The sequence below is a fragment of the Aquarana catesbeiana genome, linkage group LG11, assembly GCF_042186555.1.
Source record: "Aquarana catesbeiana isolate 2022-GZ linkage group LG11, ASM4218655v1, whole genome shotgun sequence".
Taxonomy (NCBI): Eukaryota; Metazoa; Chordata; class Amphibia; order Anura; family Ranidae; genus Aquarana; species Aquarana catesbeiana.
The window spans coordinates 273,430,507-273,444,916 of record NC_133334.1 but is presented as its reverse complement, the minus strand read 5'-3'; the positions used below and the strand labels follow the sequence as shown (position 1 = coordinate 273,444,916).

At 43.9% G+C, this 14,410-nt stretch overlaps 1 protein-coding gene across 1 annotated transcript; it reads left to right on the top strand.

Moving 5' to 3' along the window:
- Positions 1-173: 173 nt before the first annotated feature.
- Positions 174-13,924, top strand: N4BP1 (NEDD4 binding protein 1; the record flags this gene model as incomplete). Its single annotated transcript, XM_073605836.1, is given in 4 exon segments — positions 174-270; positions 8,206-8,313; positions 9,373-9,480; positions 13,583-13,924. Coding segments are annotated over 4 exon segments (635 nt in total), but the record flags the coding sequence as incomplete, so codon positions are not given.
- Positions 13,925-14,410: the final 486 nt, after the last annotated feature.

Genomic DNA, 14,410 nt, shown 5'->3' with positions numbered 1-14,410 from the left:
AGTCACTGTAGTAATTTATTGCATTTGTGCAATTTGTGAGATCTTTGCTAAGGACAAATTAGCAGTTTCTTCTGAGCATCACTAATGAGGGGCGTGTTGGGTTTGGTCTATAACATAGATATCTCTTAGTTCTAATTGTCAGTTTATTAATTTTTTGTTTTTATTCCGTACAGAGCAGCATTTTCTACAAGAACTAGAGGAGCTGGGCATCCTGTCTTTCACCCCTGCCAGGACTGTATTGGGCTCTCGGATTGCATCACACGATGACAGGTCTACCACAATATAGCATTTATATTGGTTTAAAGCAGAACTAAACCTTTCTATACTTTACAGCCAAGGAAGCTGCCATCTTGGCCTCTGTTTCATCTGATATCGCCATGGTGCTGCACATGTCATCAGTTATGACACCAGGCATTTGATGATTTGACAGTTCAGTTGACAGCACAAGCAAATGTGACAGTTATCATTTATGGCATGCCTTGAATTTACCTGCTTTGGGAAACCATTTAAAATCCAGTGGGTTTAGTTCCCTTGTTCTGCCGAGAAAGTTCCCCTTGGTGGATAATGACCCCCCTGTGCTGCGCAGTCGCAGCGCTTGCGCAGTACGAACAACAAGGGAGCCGCCGAAAATATCCGAAGCTGAACAGCTGTGAGTCAGCTGTAGACAGCGCCTGCGCAATGAGCAGGACATTCTGGCCGACGCTGCCGCCCGCTCCCAATGCCCGTGCTACTCTGCAAGGGGCGGGTGTATTACTGTGATAATGTGTTTATTATCCGCCCCTTGCAGAGTGTGGTGTTAAATGTGCGCAGGCACGATGTACAGCTGACGCTCAGCTGTGTATTTTTCGGCTCGGTACTGCTTCGTACTGCACAAGCGCTGCGCCTGCGCAGTACATGGGGGTCCTTATCCGCCGGGGTAACTTTTTCGCCAAGACACCCCTTTTTAAAGCAGAACTAAATCAATTAAAGGGGTTGTAAACCCTCGTGTTTTTTCACCTTAATGCATCCTATGCATTAAGGTGAAAAAACACCTGGCAGTGACCCAGCCCCCCCCCGTTTTTACTTACCTGAGCCCTGGCACTTCATTCATCCGGCGGAGACGCGCTCTTCCTCTGCCTGGGGTTCTCAGCTCTAGATTGGATAGATTGATAGCAGCGCAGCCATTGGCTCCCGCTGCTGTCAATCAAATCCAATGACGCGGGGCTAAGTCATACATTCGGCGGCTATGGATGCCGAATGATGGACTTGGGAGCGCATAACCCCCCCCCCCCCCCGGGAGAGCGCTTCTCCTAGGGGGTTATCTGCTGTGGGGAGGAACCGTCGAGGGACCCCAGGAGACAGTTTTCGGGGCCACTCTGTGCAAAATGAGCTGCACAGTGGAGGCAAGTATATGTATTTTTTTTTTTTTTTTTAAATGAAGCTTTACAATCACTTTAAGGGTTCATTCACACCATACGTGTATGAAAACTGATAGGAAAACCGCGCAGGTCTCACTTGCAGAGACATCACTTTACATCAGGTTTCAGTGAGTTTTAATACACGTTTTACATCAGTTTTCATGTGCGTCAGTTATGTGCCCTGTTCAAGCCAATGTTGATTTCATGTCCGTTTTTTTTTTTTCCAGTGCAGAAAACTGTATGCACTTTGCAGGGCACATAGAGAACCATTGTTTTCTTTGAGCCCTTGCAAAATGCATTCAGAAAAGCTGACGTCTCTGCATCATGGTGTGAATGAGGCCTAACCGTTCCAAAAAACGTTAACACAAGAAAAGGGTTCCCCTAGGTGGACTTTACCGGCACTTGCATGATAGAAAAAAATTAGAAATAGAAGCTATAGTACATCATAAAAAGGTGTATGTTTATTCAATTAGGGAAATACAAGTATTAAAAACAAAGTGGATATCATCGGTAACAAAGCAGTACTAATAGGTAAATACATGAAACAGTCAAGCAATAAGCAATGGTGAAAAGAAACCTCTTTTCAAGCCCGACGCGTTTCGGGGTGTTTAATGTTTCTAGGGTCCTTCTTCAGGGGCATGATCGAAAAGAGGGGTTCATCTGGGAAAGTTCCATTAACTGCTTGTGGGAGGAAGTTTGAAACACAAAGCCACTGAAAGAGAGCAGGGTGTCGGTGGGCAATTTAGGATGTAATGAGTATAAGTGCTAATATTAGATGGTATAGGCTGCAGGAAGATAAGCAGTAATCTCCATATAGGAGTATGACACTATGCCCATCCCGCCCGACCCGGGCGTGCGCAAGCCAGAGCGGTAAGCTGAGGTCACAGGAAGGCGCCCCTATGAGGGTGAGAGTGTAGACACGGCCAGCCACGCAAACCTGCATCCGGCATGTAGAGCGCTCTACATGCCGGATGCATTAGTACTACTTTGTTACCGATGATATCCACTTTGTTTTTAATACTTGTATTTCCCTAATTGAATAAACATACACCTTTTTATGATGTACTATAGCTTCTATTTCTAATTTTTTTCTATCATGCAAGTGCCGGTAAAGTCCACCTAGGGGAACCCTTTTCTTGTGTTTATGTACTACTGGACGTGGCACGGCCTCTCTCCTAAACAAGTTGGTCTCCCTTTCTTTGTTCCAAAAAACGTTATGTTACCAGCACGTGTTCTGGAATGTAACTGTCATATTTGCTTGTGCGCTCAACCAAGCTGTCAAACCATCAAATGGCCGGAGTCATAACCGATGACATGTGCAGCATCGCAGCCACTGCAGATCAGACAGAGGCCAAGATGGCAGCTTCCTTGGCTGAGAACGATAAATGGGTTTAGTTCCGCTTTAAGTAACCACTTGCACTTTGTCATTGAAACTTTTATATGGGGAGTGTAGGGCAAAATAAACAGGTCTACATTAGTGCCCCACTCCTGAGTACATGCTGATATTTGCCTTTTTTTTTTTCCCTCTACTGATCTGTTTTAGCTGTTGGATGAAGGAAAATAAGTCTTATGTAACCTGATTTGCTGAAGTTGGAGCTCATGCATGGCTAAAAGCCATCTCCCTTCCCCCATGTAACAGTGTTGGGTCAATCACCCAGCACCTACGCTGCACATGACAGGAAGCGGATGCTCCTCTGAAGTATCAGGTTTTCTTTATCGTACCTCCCAGCACACAGGGTATCCTCATCTTCACTACTATAGATCAGGGGTCTTCAAACTTTCTAAACAAAGGGCCTATTTACTGTCCTTCAGACTTTAGGGGGCCAGATTGTGGCCACTGGGAGTAAACCATCCCTCATTATTGAGAGGAATTGTGACCCATCTTTGGTGTCATTGGAAGACATTTTGCCCCATTGTTGGTGTTATTGGGCCCCATTGTTGGTGTTATTGGGCCCCATTGTTGGTGTTATTGGGCCCCATTGTTGGTGTTATTGGGCCCCATTGTTGGTGTTATTGGGCCCCATTGTTGGTGTTATTGGGCCCCATTGTTGGTGTTATTGGGCCCCATTGTTGGTGTTATTGGGCCCCATTGTTGGTGTTATTGGGCCCCATTGTTGGTGTTATTGGGCCCCATTGTTGGTGTTATTGGGCCCCATTGTTGGTGTTATTGGGCCCCATTGTTGGTGTTATTGGGCCCCATTGTTGGTGTTATTGGGCCCCATTGTTGGTGTTATTGGGCCCCATTGTTGATAGGAACTGTTCCCCATCGTTGGTGTCAGTGAATTTAATAGGGCCAGATAAAAGCAAGGAAGCAAAGGGCCACATTCGGCCCTAGGGTTTGGAGACCATTGCTATAGATTATGGTGCCACCTTTGGCTTATTGGACACTGGCAAAAAAGATTGGCAGTCCCCTCCTGGCAAGGCTTAAGGCTTGTTTTTTTTTTTTGCTAGTGTCTTATTTTGCTAAGCGTGAGGATTGGCGTTTTCACCCAAGTATTTGGTCCACATCCTGGCTCTTCTCCAGTCTGGAGTTGATTTGGGATTGGCCTAAAGTACGCTCTAAGACCAAAATTTCAGCCTTGGTGGTCTTTTTCAGAGACTGATTGCTTCATACTCTTTTAGTGCGGGCCTTAGTGCAAGGCGTATTGTGCATTGTTCCACCAGTTAAACTTCTTGGAACCATTGTTGACACTGTGGGACCTCCAACTAGATACATTCTGTACTACAGAAACCTCCATTTGACCCCACCTGGGATATTCCTTTTGACATGGAAGGTTTTGTTCTGGTTGTCATTAGGTTTTCTCGTACTTTCAGAACTGGCTGATGTTACCTGGAAGGAAACGTTCCTGCTAATCCACCATGACGAGGTGGTTTTACAGCCTCGGCTGTCCTTGCCTAAGGTGGTTTCTTCGTTCCATCTCAAGCAGGACATTGTGTTGGCTTCTTTCTGTCCTAAGCCTCAGACGCGGGGGGGACAAGGCCCACATCTTGGATTTGACTCATGCTATCAGGTGTTACCTAAAGTCAAATACTGTAATTTGTCAGTCAGAATCCTGTAGCCCCAAGGAAGGGACTCTCTTGATGAATCTGCCAGCTTATTTCTCAGTCTTAAAAGTTCCACCATTTTCGGTAACGGCTCGTCCTACTAGGAGTGTTGGTGCCTTCTGGGCTATTCTTCATCAAACTTCAGTAGCTCAAGCTTCATTTGTGAAGTTTTACCAAGTGGATGTTAGAAGCCGTTGGAGACGCTACCTTTGGTGGGTGTGTTTTCCAGGCTGCTGTGTGAAGTTCTAACCTGTTCTGGTTTAGTTTGGGGCTTATTGCCATTATGCCTTCCCCTCATAATCCAGTGCTTTGGAACATCCCTATCATAATGGAGATGAAGATACCCGGTGTATAATGTAAACAAAATGAGGTTTTAGGTGTACCTACGAAATCCCTTTCTTGGAGTACATCGTAGGGCCCAGAGATCCTGTCCTCTGCAGTTATGGCTTGCTACAAAAACTGAAGCCGTGCCTAATGGGGCAGATTATGCTTAGGGTGGGATTTTGTGGGGGTTGATTTACTAAAGGCAAACCGACTTTGCAAAGTGCAGTTGCTCCAGAGCTTATTAAATGAGGTAAAGTTTCACTTTACAAAGAATACCCAATCGCATGCAAGGAAAATCAAAGAAAACAGCATTTTTGCTTGTACGTGATTGGATGATGGAAGTCAGCAGAGCTTCTGCTCATTTACCAAACTCTGGCACAACTGCTCTTGCAACTTTGCAAAGTGCACAGTCTATTTGCCTTTAGTAAATCATCCCCTTTGTGTCCTTTTTTTATTTTTTTTTTTATTTTTTTCTATGACACCCTTTTGTCTTGTGATGTTCTCCAAGAAAAGGGTTTTACAGGTAAACCAAAAATCCAATTTTTTTTTTTTTTTAGTTTTTTTTTGTCATCGCTTTCAGCAACTGAACAGGACAGCTAGGATACGCCATGATAAGGCCATAATGCTGCTTTATGAATAAAGCCCATAGATGTAGCAGAGAAGAGTCAAGTGTCATGCGACAACAGTCGCATAATCCCACCCACCCTCTCCATCGCTAGTTGCAACTGGCTGAGACATAATTTTACACTAAAACAGTTAAAGGATTTAAAGGAAAAACAACAAGAAAGGCGCCTCTTAGTAAATTGTATATTTAATGGTGTATAAGCATTAAAAACACTCACATTAAAAACTTAGATAGTCCGGCATGGGGAGCTCAGTATAGGCATACAGGATTGCGTCCTCCTCTGTCCACAGTCTTATTCCTCTATTGCTGACGGCTGGTCCGTGTGGCAGAAGCTTCCGGTATCAGTGATTGTCCAGAACGAGGCTTGGGCACCGCCGAGTAGTCAATTGGGAGGCTGGGACGCTGGAACGCACATCCAAAGTATGTGCTGTACTGCCGTAAGGCGACGCGTTTCAGAGCATGCGCACTCGAGCGCGCTCCTTTCTCAAGCTAGCTAGCCGTCAGCAATAGAGGAATAAGACTGTGGACAGAGGAGGACGCAATCCTGTATGCCTATACTGAGCTCCCCATGCCGGACTATCTAAGTTTTTAATGTGAGTGTTTTTAATGCTTATACACCATTAAATATTAGAGGTCGACCGATATGGGTTTTTCTCTGGCCGATGCCGATATTTAGAAATCGCGGTGGCCGATGGCCGATATATGATGCCGATTTTTTTGGGCCGATATATTAGGCCGATTTTTTTTTTTTTTTTTCCCTTCATCTCATAAAATCTAACAGTTAGACCCCTTTCACACTGGGGCGTTTTTCAGGTGCTTTTGGGCTAAAAATAGCGCCTGTAAAGTGCCTGTAAAACGGCTCCCCTGCAGTCTCAGTGTGAAAGCCCGAGTGCTTTCACACTGAGGCAATGCGCTGGCAGGATGTTAAAAAAAAGTCCTGCAAGCAGCATCTTTGGAGCGGTGTATACCGCTCCTCCACCACTCCTGATCATTGAAATGAATGCGCACCGCTGCCGAAGCGCCAGCAAAGCGTTTCGGCAGCAGCGCTTCATGGGCACATTTAACCCCTTCCTCGGCCGCTAGCTGGGTTATAAGCGCCCTGCTAGCAGCCGAATAGCGCCGCTAAAATGACGGTAAAGCGCCGCTAAAACTAACAGCGTTTTACCGTCAACGCCTGCCCGCTGCAGTGTGAAGCAACCATAAGTAATAAGTGATACAGAAAATTGTTTACATTTAAACATTTATTAAACAAAACAAACCTCCAATCAGTTCACTTCTATGCATAATTTAGATTAAAAAAAAATAACTATCATAAATATTAAATACACAAAAACAGGTAACCAAAACTTTTGGACGAAAAAAAATGGGCTAACTTTACTGCTTAGTTTTTTTTTTTTATTTCATTAATTTTTTTTTTTTAAAAATTGCGTTTGAAAGACCGCTGCGCAAATACCGTGTGACATAAAATATTGCAACAACCGCTTTTTTATTCCCTAGGGTCTCTGCTAAAAAATATATATATAATGTTTGGGGGTTCCAAGTGAATTTCTAGCAGAAAATACAGGATTTTTACTTGTAAGCAACAAGTGTCAGAAAAGATTTAGTCTTTAAATGGTTAAACTGAGAACTTCTACACACCGAGTTCAGTCTATTGATAAAAAGAACTTGAAAAGATACAAATGTATCTTCTTATCAGACTTGGCAGGCTGCCCAGAGGGGGAGAAAATCCTCTCCACAGATAACCTCGGGAAACTTGCATTGACTTCTATTACAGAATTCATTTGCAAGTCCCGCTGAAGTTATAATCGGCTTTTTTTATCAGCACAATCGGCCGATGCCGATTAAGTAAAAAAAGCCAAATATCGGCCGATATATCGGCCGGCCGATATATCGGTCGACCTCTATTAAATATACAGTTTACTAAGAGGCGCCTTTCTTGTTGTTTTTCCTTTGCATACTTGGAGCGGCTTCACCTCCCATCAAAAGGCTGCCCTATCTATAGACTGTTTGCATCTCACAAAGAGCGCATTGCTCAAATGGACATTTTTATAGCAACAATTGTATATAACACGAACCATGTAACCTGCGCTATTTGTTTGTTTATTAGTTAAAGGATTTAAAGCTGATGTTATTTGTTTTTCAATAGTTAGATTGGATCAGCACTATTTGCTTCGCTAAGTGCTGCAGTGTCTCTAAGCACTGTATGTACTACATGTAACTTCAGCTACATACAGTACACAGTGCTGGGTTCCAGCTGTGAGGCAGAGACTTCCCGTCTCACACCGGGAAAAAAAACACGAGTCTGTCTGAGCGGCGCTCAGCTATTCATAGGCAGCTTTGTATTCTGTGAATGAATACAATGCTTTCTCTGGCTGAGTCTGAGAGCGTGATTCAGCCTGCCCTTCCACTCAGCCAATCCAGAGGACGCTTTTTATTCATTCACAGAATACAAAGCTGCCTATGAATGGCTGAGCGCCTCTCAGACAGACTCTGTTTTGTTCCGGTTGTAAGATGGGAAGTCTCCTCTCACAGCCAGAACCCAGCACTGTGTACTGTATGTAGCTGAAGTTACATGCAGTACATACAGTGCTTAGAGACACTGCAGCACTTGGTGAAGAAAATCGTTCGTTTGCTTGGACAGAGCTGGTCCAAACTATTTAAAGTGACATAAAAACATGGACATCCCCTTTAAAAAACGTAACCAGGTGATTTTATCCATGGATGATTATTGTTCTGACTGCAAAGAAATGGGAACTAATAGATTTGTTTGGATGAAATTCATTAACTGGCTTTTCTTTTGCCTTCTATCCTTAGATTCCTCTTACATTTGGCAGAGAAAACGAGAGGAATTATTGTCACCAATGACAACCTGCGGGAGTTTGTAGGGGAATCGCCAACATGGATGCAGATTATCAAAGAAAGGTCTGTGCGGCCGTATTTTCCATTCGAAGCAGAACTTTATAACTTTTTATTTATTTTTTTGGGGATTATCATTAGAACTCTAGAACTTTTCAGTCCATTTTTGATAGTAATAACCGGAGATAAAAAAACATTGTAAAGTCAGGAAATAATAATAGTTTTCGCAAAAGTTTATAGCATCTACAAAATTGGGGAAAGATTTGTGGCTTTTTTTTATTTATTTATTTTTTTTAAACTAGTAATGGCGGCGATCTGCGACTTTTAGCGGGATTGTGGCCGATGGATCGGACACTTTTTTTTTGGGACCAATGAAATTTTAAACAGTCATCAGTGCTATAAAAATGCACCGATTACTGTCTGTGGCAGGGAAGAGATTAACACTAGGGGGCGATCAAGGTGTTAAATGTGTTCCCTCGTGTGTGTTTCTAACTGAGGGGGGGAGTAGGAGGAGGAGACAGATCGCTGTTCCTAATTACTAGGAACAGCAGATCTGCTTCTCCTCTCCTGTCAGAACAGGGATTTGTGTGTTTACATACACAGATCCCAGTTCTGGCTCTCATGCCCACGATGGCGGGTGGCCGGCGGACATTGTGGCCACGCGCATTGGGGCCCCCGCTGTGCAGCGGGCGCGCGCCTTTTATGGCTCTTTAAAGGAGCCGACTTACAGTAGTTACAGCAATTCGCGGGAACGTGCCAACCTGCAGCCGTGGCTGGTCGGCAAGTGGTTAAAAAAGCAGCCTTTTTAATATCACTTTAATTTTCAGTGTATTTTTAATGAAAATATGCGTTTATGTTCTTAAAGCTTAAAAGATCTTTTGGTGCTACTTCTCCTATGGATCATAGGAATGCACTTTGTTCTGATTATGTAAAATCCCAAAAACATTCTAAATTTTCAGATACATAAGGCCCATGGGATAAAAAGGTAATAGCTGTAAATTTTCTAGCTGCATGATATTTGCGTAACTGCTAATCAAATCTATATTTTAACATGTGTTGATAAAAATAGTTGCTCGTGCAGCGAAAGGGTTAAATTACATCTTTTTTTAATATTTTTGCTTCCAGGATATTGCAATACACGTTTGTCGGTGACCTTTTTATGCTTCCTGATGACCCACTGGGAAGGTTTGGGCCGAAGCTAAACGACTTTCTCACTGCGTGGCCCGAGCACAGGTATCGGTCTCATAGTCTAGCATTGCTTCATTGTTGTCTGTCTCACTGGAAACGTTCTCTAAATGTATAAAAAGTCCAGTGACCCGTTCCAGTCAGGTCCGCCTATCAGCATTGGTTTACATTTGCCTACCTTTGAGTCTGCCCACCTTCCAGACATCTGTCCTGTTCTACTCTAAGCGGGGAGATCTGTTCACAAATCTCCTGCTGAATGCAGCAAAGCTTGCCCATGTGACCCTAAAGAAAAACAGTACCTTTTGGCACAAGATTTGCTTTTAAGGCATGTTCCCCCACCCCTCCTTGGTGCAATCCACCTGTAGAAATACATCCTTTCGTCTTGGATCCAGTGGTCTTCAGTGAGTGATCCTGCCTGGAACCGCACAGCTGTGCTTCAGGAATTGTTCTTGTCATGTCCTTTTTCATCCTCTGGAGGGCTCCAATGAGTAGGGCGCTTCATATGAATGAACAAATGACGCTGTGGAGACCATGCACAGGATTAAGTGCGACTGGTCAGGGGCTGCACGTTGAAGATCACTAGATCCAGAATGAAGGTAAGTATTTCTCCAGGTGGGTTGCACTCAGAGGGGTATGTCTTAAAGGAGAAGTTCAGCCTGAGCTCGTTTGGCTGGGCTTCTCCTAAGGGTCGCAGGAGTGCAATTCGTTTTGCACTCCTGTGATCCGTATTCGGCAGAGAGCGGGCTGAGTTCTGCTCTCTGCTGACGTCACGGATTTCAGTCCAGGCACCACGTCATCGTGACAAGATCTGGACTGATACCCGCCTGAGCCTCTCAGCGAGCCGCTGAGAGCCTGAGACGGCGCGGTCTGCCCCTCCACAGTTCAGTGCTCCAATGACTGTGGAGGGATACAAGCAGAGGGCTGTGACTTAGTCTGCAGCTCTCTGCTCACGGAGCTCTGAAAACTGAGCGAGCGACATTGTTCGATCGCTCTGCTTTCAGTGTAGAGGCGCCGGGGGACAGACGCAGCATTGGGACAGATGCTGCATCCACCTAGGTAAGTATGAATCTCAAATAAAAAAAGATCCCCATACTTCTCTTTTAAAGATTATTCTTTAACACCACCACGCCCAGCCAACATGACGGCCGGGTGGGGCCCCATTGTTCTGACTGGACGTCGTATGACGTCCTTCGTAACAAGACGCTCACGCGCACTCCCGGCAATCGTTGTGGTATGTCACTCGGACACACCGCATCTCCAATCGCGGTAAGGAGTCCTATGATGTAGGCTCTTTACCACGTGATCAGCTGTGTCCAATCACAGTGTAAGTAGGAGGTGCCGGTCATCGGCATTCGTCTGCTGACAGCACATGAGTAGAGGAGAACCAATAAGTGACTCTCCTGACAGGGAGTGGTCTGCACTGATCAGCGCATTGGTTATCAATGCAGTCCCATCAGTGCTACCTATCAGTGCCTCCTTATCATTGCCCATCAGTGCAGCCTCATCAGCACACATCGGTGAAAGAAAAATTACTTATTTGCAAAATTTTGTAACTGAGTCTAAGAAAAATGTGTGTGTGTGTGTGTGGTGTTTTTTTTTTTTTTTTTTTTTTATTTGTTAAGGAAAAAATTCAGTGGTAATTAAATACTATCAAAAGAAAGCTCTATCTTTCTCCAAAAAATGATAAAAATGTTGTTTGGGTATAGCATTGCATGACCGCGCAATTGTCATTCAAAGTGTGAAAGTGCTGAAAGTTGGCCTGGGCAGGAAGGGGGTGAAAGTACCCAGTATTGAAGTGGCTAAACCTGGAAAGGTTTAGTAATCAAAACCAGATGCATGCTGGGATTTTTACAGAGCTTAAGTGTAAGCTCACCTTTTACAGAAAATCTGTAAGGTGAACTTACACTGGACCCGTAAACCCCCCCCGTACCGATGTACCAGAGTCCTGCGATCCCCTGCTGTCAGACACCTGGTCTCTGCTTCACCGGTCCAGGGATTTGAAATCCCTGCAGCTTAATCTCCTATCCGTACCTCTCGGCATGTACGAACAAGAGGCATTCTAATTGGTCAGCACCGTCACATAGACGGAGCTGACCAATCAGAAGACGCCTAGCCCATCCTATAAGCTCTGGAGGAGAGGAGAGAAAGCCAGGAGGATTTCAAATCTCCCGGTAAAGCGACGTCCCAGTGCCTGACGGGGGGATTGCGGGACTCAGTACGGGGAGGTCCAGTGTAAGTTTCTTGTTTTTTCTTTCTTTCTTTCCTTCTTTCTTCTTTTTTCTTTCTCTTTTTCTTTCTTTCTCTTTTTTCTCTCTTTTTCTTTCTTTCTCTTTTTTCTCTCTTTTTCTTTCTTTCTCTTTTTTCTCTTTTTCTTTCTTTCTCTTTTTTCTTTCTCTTTTTCTTTCTCTTTTTTTTCTTTCTCTTTTTCTTTCTCTTTTTTCTTTCTCTTTTTCTTTCTTCTTTTTCTTTCTCCTTTTTCTTTCTTCTTTTTCTTTCTCCTTTTTCTTTCTCCTTTTTCTTTCTCTTTTTCTTTCTTTCTCTTCTTTTTCTTTCTTTCTCTTTTTCTTTCTTTCTCTTTTTTTCTTTCTTTTTTCTTTCTTTCTCTTACGGCACATAATGTAGAACAAAAAGGCAGGGGTCCTCTGGCAGGACACAAATACTGTGTACATAGCGTCTCTGGGCCGTACTGTTTTATAATATAAACACAGGAAATTGCTTGGTATAGTTATTACATAAAAGCACAGCACACAGGAAGGTTACTTTTCATAAGAACACCGATCCGTTGAAGCTGAGCTCAAAGCAGATTGCTAAATACACAGGTGGAATACTTTCGGTGTAAAGCTTCAGAAGCTGCAGCTATTGAACTTGTTTTGATCCAAACAACACTGCCAGACAGAAATGGGCAGGTTGGCGACTTCTTTTCTCTACTGCAGTTAGGCTCGGCTCACACTAGTGTAGCTGCTGTGTCCGCATTTCCCCGCAGAAAAAAGGTACATGCACCTTTCTAAAAACGCGGCTGCAGTGAAACCGCATGGTCTTTTTCACCAAACGGGCTGAGATGTGTGGGGCTGCCATTCAGAATGAATGGCAGCCCCACACGCCTTGTAAGAGCAGCGCAATTTGGCTGCAGGTGGTTGTGGGTGCGTCAACAGGTGAGATTCCTGCACCCCCGCATCCAGCTAGCACACTGCGTCCAGATTTATACATAGTTAATCTGGTTGAAAAAAAAAAAAGACACAAGTCCATTTAGTTCAAACCACAGAGAGCAAAAACAAAACACAAATCGAAAAAGAAAACTCCATAATCTTCCACAATCCTATACCCACAGTTGATCCAGAGGAAGACAAAAAAAAATCAGTTTGCTCCATCGGGGGGGGGGGGGGGGGGGGAGATGGGGGAATTCCTTCCTGATCCCCCAAGAGGCAATCTGATATTCCCTGGATCAACGTTGCCTATAAATGTTAGTATTCAGTTATATTATGTACATTTAGGAAAGAATCCAGGCCTTTCTTAAAAAAAAAAAATCTACTGAGCTGAGAAAAGAAAACTAAGACTAGGCTAAAACTAAGTTTTAAATATACCTCCATCCCCGATACATTGAACAAAAAAGGACAATTTGTGGGACTTTATATGAAGCACATTACTAAGTCAAATGAACCAATCAATGTAGACATGGTTTTTTTATTTCAAAGTGTATACATACTCATGTAAAATAGTAACAAATAAATAAAATGGTATAATATGATAAGTCTCTAAGTGAGGTCTGAACAATTCATAATGTAAAACAATTGTCTCAACATAATTACATAGTAATAAACCTTGGGTATGTAGACCGAATTGTAGTAGTAGCATATAGGCATATTAACAATGAGGGATTGCTTCATTATAGATTATATTGATACAGATGTTAGACTGCTGTTCTGCCTGTGTACCGAGTGATTGACGGGTCCCGATGGATATCGAGTTCTGATATATTATACAAGCTGAAGCCCGTGTGAAAGAGGCCTAAACTGGATTCATTGCTTTTTTTTTGCCTGCCTTTAAGAATTCTCATGGAATAAAGTGGACCGGTTATATAACTATTTTACATAACGGCTAATCTTTCTTTTTTTCTTCTCTCTCTCTCTCTCGCTCTCTCTCTCTCTTACAGGAACACATCTGTGCCCTCTCCCCCGGACAGCGGAGTGTTTTTTCCCAGCCAGGAGTTCCCTCTCGCCAGAGAAGCAATCAAACACATCCGTGTCCCTGCAAACGTATTTCCTCCAAGGCAGATCAATCCAGCAATAGCGAACCTACCCGGCCCCAGGCCGCCTCTCCCGCCCCAGAGGGGCCATGACGAGACTTTATCTCTAAAGGCCCAACTATCGAAAATATTTCCTGAGAAGGAGCAAATCGAGAAAATCAACCAGGTGTTGTCCGCTCACCCTTATATGCGGGATCTCAACGCTCTGTCCGCCATGATCCTCGATTAAAATTCTGTATTTTATAACCAGTTTTGTGTACAACTTGGAAGCAGCCACATCGCAGGCTGAGCCAAGCCTATTTTTTTTTTTTTTTTCTTTTATTTTAAGGTTGGTTTTTGATTTGCAGTTTACATTAAGGTTTTATCTGTCTAGGTCAGGGGTAGGCAACCTCAGCCCTCTAGCTGTGGTGAAACTACAAATCCCATCATGCCTCTAAGAGTCATGCCTGTAATTGTCAGGGTCTTGCGATGTCTCATAAGACTTGTAGTTTCAAAACAGCTGGAGCACCGAGGTTGCCTACACCTGGTCTAGGTCATGGTTGCCCAACCTGTGGCCCTTCAGCTGTTTGTGGAACTACAAGTCCCATCACGCCTCTGCCTTTAGGAGTCATGCTTGTTTAACTAACAGCCTTGCAATGCCTCGTGGGACTTGTAGTTCCGCAACAGCTGGAGGGCCACGGGTTGAGCACCCTTGGTCTAGGTCAGTGATGGCGAACCTTGACACCCAGGATGTTT